Source organism: Motacilla alba, chromosome 2 (genome assembly GCF_015832195.1).
Source record: "Motacilla alba alba isolate MOTALB_02 chromosome 2, Motacilla_alba_V1.0_pri, whole genome shotgun sequence".
In the NCBI taxonomy this organism is placed as follows: Eukaryota; Metazoa; Chordata; class Aves; order Passeriformes; family Motacillidae; genus Motacilla; species Motacilla alba.
Window position 1 is genome coordinate 120804640 of NC_052017.1, and position 10710 is coordinate 120815349.

The following is a 10710-nucleotide window of genomic DNA, read 5'->3' on the forward strand; positions in this document are numbered from 1 at the left end:
CCTGAAATAAATTATTTTTGCATCATGGTGAAAGTGATCTGAAATCTCTTTCTGAATTCCTGATGTAAATATTGTAAGACTAATAAAATTAGTCATGCAATAAATATAATTACTTTTTGTTTCCTAGACTTGGTTTAAATACCTGTATTTGTCTTCTTCTTAAAAATGGTGGAATAAAAGGGTGAATGCAAAGCTAATCTGTTTCTTCACTCCTCAGATCTCCAGTATCTGCCGGGCAGCAGTGCACGCTGGTGTGGTCCGCAACCAGGGTGGCTACGTTGATGTGATGCCAGTGGACAAAAGAAAGGTCTATGTGGCTTCCTTTCAGAATGGGATCTATTCAGAAAGGTACAGAGCCCATTTGCAAAGGTTACACTTTACTCTTGGCCTCGATAAGGTCCACAGTCTTGCATTGTGTCTGCTTGTTCCTGGGGCAGTGCTAGAAGCCAAACAGGCCACAAGGGTGATTTACAGAGCTTGTGTAACAGCAGCTGCGGTGACTTTGGAGAAGCTGTGCTACTGGAGCTGCCTGCCTCATACAACATTACCCTGAAAAGCTGCTTATGAAATAAAATAAACCTCTCATTTGCTTTGCTGGTTCGGTTGCAACTAACACAATATTTAATAAGAAAATTGCAGTTACTCCTTTAAGGATTTTTTTTAAAAATTGACAATAATGATGCAGGTTCATTGGTTCCTGACGAACTATTCATTAGTGATTTACATCATATTGAACCAGTGATCCTGAGTCATACTTAACACTCACAAACATTAAAATTCACAATCATTTAAAAATATTTTTGATGTTCTTTTTTTTTTTTAATAATTTGTTGTTAACAGTGTTTTTCTGAAAGACATGGAAATGCTGTGAAAGTTCACTACTTGTATTGGGTGTATTTGTGTGATGATAACACATGGCTATATGTTGTAGATTTAATTTAATCCCCGAAAGGGTTCTCCAGGTTCTAAAGAAGAAAGAGGAAATACTTTAAAAACACTGTACCATTCTTTTTGTCCTGTAAAGCTAAGAATGTTTCTTAGACTAAAAATGATGGTTACCTAACCAGACTATAGTCTTTCTGAGAAATTTGAGTGGGACAAAACCTCAAAAAGTTTCTGTAGAAAACTCAGAAGTAGGAAAATATTGAGTATTTTTGTCTTGTTTTTAATTGTGGGTGGGAGAATGTCTTCTCTCTTTCTCAGATCTTTCAACAATTCTGGAAGCTTGTAAAATACAGATTTTCTTTGCTCAATGGATGACTTATTTTATATATTTTTGACTTTTCTCTGTGATCATCCGATTCTCTTAGAGTGTTTCCTTGCTGACACTTTTGCTCTCCACATAAGTTTTCTCAAGTAGAGAGGCAGACAGGAAGAATGTTGCAAATTTGATCATTACTTATACTTTATTACTTATATTTATTATATAAGTATATATACACTTATACTTTATTATGTATTAGATACTATCTATAAATAAAAATTTAAATATGTATAAATGCACATATATTTACATATTAATAATCTTGGTAAAGTTTGAGTGGTCAGAAGTTTGGGAAAGAGTCACATACAAGTTTTCTGTGAAGGAGAAGATGATGAATTCTAATGCTGTTGCAGCCAACCTCTTCCACTGTGCCTTTCCTTGCTTCCACCTCCATTTCCTTTTCCTTCCCAGATAATCTTCAGCCCGAGTTGGCTAAAGAAAAAACAATGGACCATTAAATAAGACGTGCTGGTCCAACTTTTAAGGCAAAAATACTTATTCTATCAACATTTCATTGCAATTGGGTATTTTTGTTTCTTTTCTTTTGAAGCCAGATACTTATCCATTCAGAAGGCATTCCCTTTGGTTTTGTTAGACATTAGGTCTCTGTAGAAATCTATTATTCATTGTATAAGCAACTAACAAACAGGTGATCTCCTAGGTCTGCAAGTTCTCTCCAAATACGGATACAGTTGCTAGAAGATTAAACATAAGATGTATGGTTTCTCTATTTCCAGAACACTTTTAGCATTTTGCTTCAATTCTTTAAACCACAATCCCTCATCACAAAGGAATACTTGAATTTTTCTATGTTGTATTTTGTTCCTATTAAGCTGTTTGGGAAAAAAATCTGAAATTTATGTAGTTTTTATTTGTAGCATTTTTAAAGAAATCCTAGATAGATTAATTGGGGAGTTGTCACAAGAAGTGCTGCAGGATACTAGAATAAACAATTGAAATTTTTTTAAAAAGTTATTATTGTAGTGTTATGGTCTGAAAAATAACATAAAAACTGTTCTTATGTTTCAGTTTACAGAATCCTCCAGGAAGCAAGGCTTTCAGAGTATTTGCTGTTGTTTGAATCTAGCAAGTAAAACATATAACAGGCAAGTGAAACCAGAGCAGTTGGAAAAGATTAATACAGGCCATTTCTTGTGATTCCTAAAATTTGTATAAAGCTGTAACATTATTGTACAGAAGATGTATACTGCTTTCCACCAAAAAATTTAAGTTAGATATAAATCCTAATGAAAAAAAAAATCTGTAAAAATGAACATGGGAGAAAAATTCATCTGAAAATCTATAATGATATGTAACATTACTTTGAATCCTGTGTTAAATATTGCTATATTTTCTTAGCAGTTACTCCAATACAGTTAATTCAAAGCTCATAAATGTTCTTTGTTTTCTTCATCTGAATATATTATTATATGGTGCTTTATATATGCCACTAACAGTAACCTTAAAACTATACCAGAAGGAGGCCTGAGTTTTTATTTTCAATGTACATAAAAGAAGTCATCACAATATTTTGATAAAATAAATCATGCCTTAAAGTAAAATAAATACAGATATAACTTTTTGATGAGTTGAGGTAGCATTAGCCATGAAAGCATCAATGAAGAGCTAGATTGTTCTCAATTTCATACTAATCATAACAAGTACAAATACCTATTCTGAAATAAATTGGGATAAATTCCTATAAAATATAGGAAGAAGCCCTGGGTCATGCCAACATGTTTTCCTCTAAAATATATTCTTAGGAGACTGGGCCATTCCTGTTGATTATTTTTAAAATAGATTAATAAAATATTTATTGGATGCTGCTAAGCTCTGTCCTTCAAATAGCTGTAATTCATTATGGCCCAGTCCTTCACACATATTCCACTCTCTTGGGATGGGTGTGTGAAACAGACATATACAACCTTGAAGGATCTCATAAACTCTTTCTATTAAGAAGTGCAGTAACCTGAAATTAAGGAATAAGCCTGAAGTTCTGCGCAAACAAATGCTTTATTTTTGCCATGTGATTACTTCAATTTGCCTAAATTTGGGTTCAGAGAAAATGTAGAATTGTACATATCCAAAAAAAATGCAAGCTTACAGCCTTGAGCTGTACATGTTATCAATATGCTAAACATTAATATGGGAGTAAATGTTCAAAAAAACCAAAGAAAATGGTAACAAAGGCTAACCTTGTGACCTGGCAAATACTCCTGCAGGCCAGGAAGTATGGTGGTATGAAGCCCAGTGACAATTATGTCATTTGTTGCTTCACAATTTTAAAGAATTCATTTATGGTGAACAGCTTGATACATTAATTTTACCATATTATGGTATATGAAGAACATGTAGTGGTGATACTATGTTTCTTTCTATGAAAAGTGTATTGGTGCTTTAAGACTAAAAAGCTGTTAAACTTTATTTTTGGTATATTTTGTTTCTGTTGTTGAATTTATTTCACTACAACTTGTAAACTTATTCATATTCTTCATATTTCAGAATACTATATTCTGCCTTCTCTTTTGCTACATGTACTACCTCATGTAGTTAGGCAAGCTTTGTTAGCTTTTTTAATCTGTTTTGAATAAAATTAATTTACATTGTAAGAATACCTTTCACTGATTTTTTTTTTGTCCAGATTCAAGAGAAAGAATGTAATAGCCACCCTAAATATATGTCTTTGTTTGTTTTTCTGACCTAAACATTGCAAGCAGCCATAATCTGAGGTTCTAAAACTGTAAAAGCAGTTTAGACCCAAAACTTTCATTAATTGCATCAGAAGTCTTATGGATAAATCTCATTTTTTCAAGTTTTGACCAGGGTCAAATCGATGAGGGAGACTAAGAGTCTTTTATGTACAACCCTGTTTTTTTTCTGCAAGTGGTGGCCATTGAAAGAAGCTTTTATATAGATTTTGCAATACTGGCATTAACCATTTTTCAGGATTGAAACCAAAGTGCAAGTTCCCCTGCAATAGGGCAGGGGTGGACCCTTGGGGCCATAACAATAAAATTAGTGCTTGGTGGGAGGAGAAAGAGAGATAGATAGCTCCAGCATTCCGTGTGTGAATAATTGCTGTGAGCAGCTCTGCTAATCAACAGAGTGACAAGAAGAAAGTTTATCTCCACCCTTTCTCCTCACATATTCCATTGCCCAAATTTTTGGAGTTCTGTTGCTTTTTAAGAAACTTTCTTCTGTATTTACTGTAAGTAATAAGTCAACGAGGAGACATTTCCAGAAAGTTGTAGAATGGGAGCTACACTTTGGTATTTCTTTCTGCAGCAGAAGCAACTGTAGGCCAGATGCTCACAACAAATTCACACAAAGCGCAAAAGAATAACTAACAGTATTAGAAAACTTGGCTGATGAAAAAGAATACAGAAAAGTCAGTTTTTGGCTTTAGTGAACTTGGGACGTATAGTAGTAGCTGGACATAAACTAAGGAAACTTAAAAAGCATTTCCTAAAATGTGGATGCTGAGTAATTTTTACTAAAGGGCTTACAGACTTTGTTGTGTCTTGATTTCTACATAGAGGACAGTCTGATCCAAAAATTTTGCATAAAGTGATTTTGAAACCAAACCTGAAACACAGGTTGGTGGAACCTTTGTGTAAGTTTACAGCTTTTTAACTGAAGAAATAGATTCAAGTTTTATGTAAATGTCAAGAGTGTCAGCTGTCTATGGATTCTCAGTGGATTTGAAAGAGGAAAATAACATCAGCTTTTTTTACATGTATTGATAGATATGTTCAGGACAATGCATGACCCTTTACTTCATATGGTAGAGATGTAACCAAGTTACTCACATTAACAGTGTCTTCTATGTGGCAATTGCTTTTGAAGTATGTTTTGAATTTGGTTTAAAAGCCAGATAACCCAGATTCCTGTGAATACACAAGGGAGGATTTATTTCCTGCAATTTCTCCAGTCACAAAGGGCAAGATTTAGAAACATAAATATTTGGAAGTTACAAAGATTATTCATACGGTACAATATTCTGTTCAGCAATGTATATAAATACTGTATGAAATACTGTACAGTCACACTTCTATGGCTTAAGGGTTTTTATAGCATCTGTGGAACTCTGGGGAATTATACAAGGAGTGAAAAGCCTGAAGATTTTTGTTTCATTCAGTATATAATATGTATCTTAGAGAGCTTTAGATATACAAATGACAGCACACTTTAACACTCATAAAATTGCATATGATTCTATAAAAACATGCATTGTGAATATAAGAAAAGAAGCCATGCTGTCAGTCTTAGCTTTAGCCTGTCTTTGCTGTCAGAAATAAAAAATGAAGATAGTATTTTATATATGGTCATTATTTATATTATTGATATTATTCTTAGTAAAGCAGAAGGCCTTGACATGACAAGTGAAAATACAATAAAATGTGATTCCTGCTCCATGTTAGCATAGGATGATAATGTGACACCTGAAATTTGCCATCGGCTGTTCAATGATCTGTGCTGTCTTGTTCATCTTAGCCTGTTTGCTGGGAGACAGATTCCTACTTCATTAAACCATCATAGCATTTTGTAGAAAGTGCTAATAATGAGTGTTAAATATTCAGAAGCTAGCAAAGCTCCCCAGTCAGACCAGCTTGATATGGTAAGACACAGGAAAAATATAAGAGACGGAAGAAGGAAAGTCAAGAACATGCAAGCAAAATGGCTATGAAGCTCCTGTGTGTTACTATCTGCATTGATTACTGTGCTAATCACCCCAGTTATTCAATCCAATTCAATATCTGCCCCCAGTGCTCTATCCAATACTAGTTTTTTCTTCACTAACAATGGGGTTAGTCTCTGAGGGTTGGCAGCAAAGCTGTTGGTTAAAAACTGAGATACGCTGGCCAAACAATACTTTGTCTTACTAGGCACAGAAAAGACTTCAGTTGCCAATATCAGTAACTCTTGGGCTTTTAAATCTCCAAATTTAATTTAAGGCATAAGCATTTATAACAATATTAGCAATAATATTGAAATGTAATATGAAGTCTGGTTATGCAGTTTAAAAAACTTTATTTGATGTGTTTGCAGTTATTTCTGAATGAATGATTTTCTATGACAATATCCATATTAACAGTGTGATTTTAAAATAAATACAAGAACTTGCCTTTAGATTTGCTCACATATCTGCAAGCTGAGAAACTCATAAGACTTTGTAGTAATACTAATTATTTTTAGGATCCTCAAGAAATTAGAAGTCCTAGGAGGTAGTAGGGCTTCCAAACAGCCTACACAGTTTGAAAAACAAGTACTTCAGTGGCTTAATTATTCACTTAGGCTTGTTTATATGCAATGTAAATAGCAAGCTGGCTCTGACTTCTTATAAATTGCTGCTACTGTACATCTCAAAGATAAATTGGAAACAGTTGCTAAATAAATCTCCCCGTAGTCAGTTCAATCTTCATCCCTTATTTATCTGTTGAAATCCATCTGTTTCTTGTTGGTGGTTGTTTGCCTACTGAAGATCATGTCCTCTGAATAAGTGTTTCTTTCATTGTGTCAGAACAACCCCAGGACCTTTGAGGCTGCGGGCTGCACGGAACACAGAAACAGAGCAATCATTTTATGCAAAAGGACTTAGTCTCAGATTTTGGATTTAGCTCAGTTCAGTACACAGAGAAGTGCATTGTATGAATTGATTTAGTGCTTAGTGTACAGGAGGTGATAGTCCTATTCCAGCACAGCTATAAAACTGAGCCAGGGAATAATTTTGTGAAATACTCTGAGCCCTTCTCTCTTATCCAATAAGAGCTGCAGGGTAAAGTAGATCGGTTTGCCTTTTTAAATAGCTGGAATAGCTAAACAGATGGGTTAGGTGGCTTATTAATAAAGACATGCCATTCTGCCAGTGATTGAGGGTTTATGCATGTTATACCAAACATGTTCAGGGATGTGCAGATGGTGCAGATGCTGTGATTTTTTTGCTTGGCACTAATATTAAAAGGATTTAAATTTGGACACTTCTCTGGTAGCTTTTAAAGCATTTTAAAGCAGTTTTCTAAAGTTACAAGGCAATTAGTTTCTAATTTGTCATTGTTTTATAATATGTAAAGATTTGTCCTAGAAATGAGGAGGTCACACCTTGACTGAGATGCACTGTTGCATCTACTACACAATAAAAGTATTGTTCTTTCTTTTCTGCTAATGCTTCAATTCAATTTGTAGTTTTCATTACAAGTCCTGGAGAAATACAGTCCAATCAAAACACCTAAATATACTTGAAGAAAATCATCATCTCTACCAAAGTCTCTTAGAAGACATTAAGCTCTTATTTATCTCATCCGTTCATCACCCAAACAGTAACTCAGAACCACTCCTATAAAAATGTCAGTCTCTGGCCCCTGAGAAGGCTGAGATTCCAACCCAGCTTCTGATTTAACATAAGTCAAAGTCATGGAAAAAGGTTAAACAGGAAATGTGAGACAAATTTGCAGTAAAAGCTAGAATAGCTGAGATATCAGAGAATATGAGAAATGCCTCTTGAGGAAAGCAGGGCACTTTGATGTATTAGGAGATGAACCTGTGTGCTTGTATCACACGATCCATGAGTAGAACTGGTAGATGCTATTATAAAACAGAGTGAATATTAATAAAGATTGATCTCAATACTTTAAAACTGTCTGTTTACTATCCCAAACCAAGTAACGTTTAAGCAACATCTGAAAGCTCATTAGGTTTTTTTTTTGTTTGTAATATTAGGCAAATACTGAGGTCAGGGGGGCTAAGAATGAGAATTTTTCTGGAGTTTGACTGGGGAATAAGAATTCTTCTCGAGTTTCTGGAGTTTGACTGGGGGATAAGAACTTGGTGAGGTATACTTATACACAAAAATCTGATGCAAATTTTCTAGTTCACTCACAAGTACTCAAACTCTCAGAAAACGGTTTTCCTGTGAGCTTTATTCTTTCTGCCAACAAAACACTTAAATGGGTATCCATTTGAGTTACATTCCCTTGTTTTGTAGCACTGGCAGAAGAAATGGATTTGCAATTAGTTTAAACAGATGTGGGTCTGAAATTATTTAGTGATAGCTGTAAGAGGAAATAAGAAATATCCCTCATTGTATTTCAGAAATACTTCTTTATGCCTTGAAACTGCTTATAATACAGAGCTACAGCTCTCAGTGTTCTCTGATGAAATAAAGACTATTGTAGATCTTCCATCTTTAAGAACTATTCTAAGAGTCAGGAGGTGATGGATGTGGAAGATGGGGTGGGGGAGTTTTTGTTTTATAATTTTGCCATAATAGGTTTCCCAAATTGCTTAGATTAGTTAGCAAGTACATCTTCCTGTCTTCTAAACTGAATAATCTCCTAATTTCTAGATTTATATATTTAATTGTTTAAATTTGTAGATACAGAGGTGCCAACCTGTAATTTTATTTTAAATAATTTACAAGAACTTAAAACTGTATTCATATTCCTGTAGTCTGTTCAACTCAAGACTCTTCTCTTTGCCTGTTGTTTCCAATCTTTAGTTCACACTGTATCTCTGCCAGTTTGGCCAGTAATACTCTACTGATATATATATTTCTAGGCAGCAGTGTGTTAGGAGTGAAAATCCAGTGAATATGCATTGGCAAAAGGTTGTAAAAGGTGTAATAATATGTGGGTTATCCTCACAGTGCACGGAAAGTAATCTGCTTGTGTGGAATGCAGGTTTTTTTTCCCCAAAAGCCAGTGTAAAGGAAATAGCATCTTTCAACCTACTGCCTAACTGATACGTGTTAGTGTAGGAGTTGTTATTCAGTAAAACTTCTGGGGTTGACCCCAGAGTTATAAAAAGTAGTTGCACAGTTGAAGTTGCTACCCAACTCTCATAACTCATGCCTAGTGACAGAAGTGACTGTGAAATAGAGGCAGTGTCTCTCCTCCCACCTAACCCAGCTGCTTTGTGTCTCAGCAAGAGCATAAATGCCTCTTTTCCTTCCTAGTCAAAGGTGCGAGTTTCAAAAGAAGAGAAAATCTTGAGAGGATGTCTGTGGTGCTATCACTCTGCACAGCAGGGCTAGAGGGATGGCAGACTTCTTGCAGGGCTCTGTCGCTGGAAATGCTCGTGTGAAATCACAGAGAGAGGGAGAGGGAGGGAGGGAAGGAGTCCTGCCATAGCAGGAGCATGTACAAGGAAGCATGATAACAAAAGCATCTTCAGCATTGTTATAATAATGACAACAGACAGTTTTTGAGCACTAGGAAATTTAGAAAAAAATATTATGAAGCAATCAAGCTCTTTATTGCTCGATATAATGGTGCAAATTTGATAAATGAGAGGTTGGATTTAAATTGGTATAAGTAATTTGACAGAATAATCACACCAATATCTGTGACAATCCTCAAAAACTGGAATAAGGGTATCTTTTCTTTCCCTAATAATAATAATAATAATACTTCAGCTGTTAGCCAAAATTTTATGATGATGTCATGATTTTTATGTTTGAAATGTTTTTAGTGGAAGAAGGGTTAACATTGCCTGTTCTGAATGATGTCTTATGTAGGTACTAGGTGCTTTAATATGAAGAGACCTTTATAAAGGTAGCTAATCCACTTCACTGGGACATTCAAGTGGAGCATGATCACAGAATCACAGAACGGCTGAGGTGGGAAGGTACCTCCTGAGATCATCCAGTTCAGCCTCCCTGCTCTAGCAAGGCCGCCTAGAGCTGGTTGCCCACAACCATGTCCAGACAGTTTTTGAGTCACCACAGCCTCCCTGGGCACCCTCTGTGTGTTCTCAGTCATCCTCAGTAAAAATTTGTTTATTGGTGTTCAGAGGAAACCTCTTGTGTTTCAGTGTGTGCCCATTAACTCTGATCCTGTTACAGGCACCACTGAAAATAGCCTGGGTCATCCTCCCTTCAGGTATTTATGGACATTGACAAGATCCTTCTGAGCCTTCTCTTCTCCATGCTGCACAGTCTCTCAGCCCTTCCTCACTGGAGAGAAACTCCAGTGCCTTAATCATCTGTGTGGCTTCTTGTTGGACTCTGTTTAGTATGTCTGTGTCTCTCCTATGATGAATAGCCCAGAACTGGGCCCACTACTTCAGGTGGGGCTTCTCCAGGGCTGAGTAGAGTGTCAGGATCACCTCCCTCCGTCTGCTGCCAACACTCTTCCTAATGCATCCTAGGAGAACACCATTGGCCTTGTTACCAGGGCACACTGCTGGCTCATGTCCCACTTGGTGTCCTCCAGAGCCCCCAGGTTCTCTTCTTTAGTGCTGCTTTCCAACTGGGTGTCCCTCAGTATATACTGGTGCACAGAATTGTTCCACTTCAGTAGTAGAACTATGACATATGACCTGGCATTGCAGCCACTCCTCCCAGTTTGTGTCATCAGCAAACTCACTGAGACTATGCTGTCCCCTTTCTAGACTGTTAATGAAGATGTTGAGCAGGCTTGGACCCAGGACAGGTGCCTGGAGAACACTGG

The 10710-nt window shown here is 36.1% G+C and overlaps 1 protein-coding gene across 4 annotated transcripts in view; it reads left to right on the forward strand.

Moving 5' to 3' along the window:
- CRISPLD1 (cysteine rich secretory protein LCCL domain containing 1) overlaps window positions 1–2658 on the forward strand; it is a 37242-nt gene extending 34584 nt beyond the window's left edge. For 3 of the 4 annotated variants that reach the window (XM_038129295.1, XM_038129292.1, XM_038129294.1), the window contains one exon: window positions 218–589. In XM_038129295.1, the coding sequence (XP_037985223.1) occupies window positions 218–553 (336 nt within the window). In that variant the 3' untranslated portion in view covers window positions 554–589. Of the gene's footprint in view, window positions 1–217; window positions 590–2293 lie in introns of those variants that run through there. The other variant, XM_038129293.1, reaches the window with a different exon arrangement.
- The last annotated feature ends 8052 nt before the right edge of the window (window positions 2659–10710 follow it).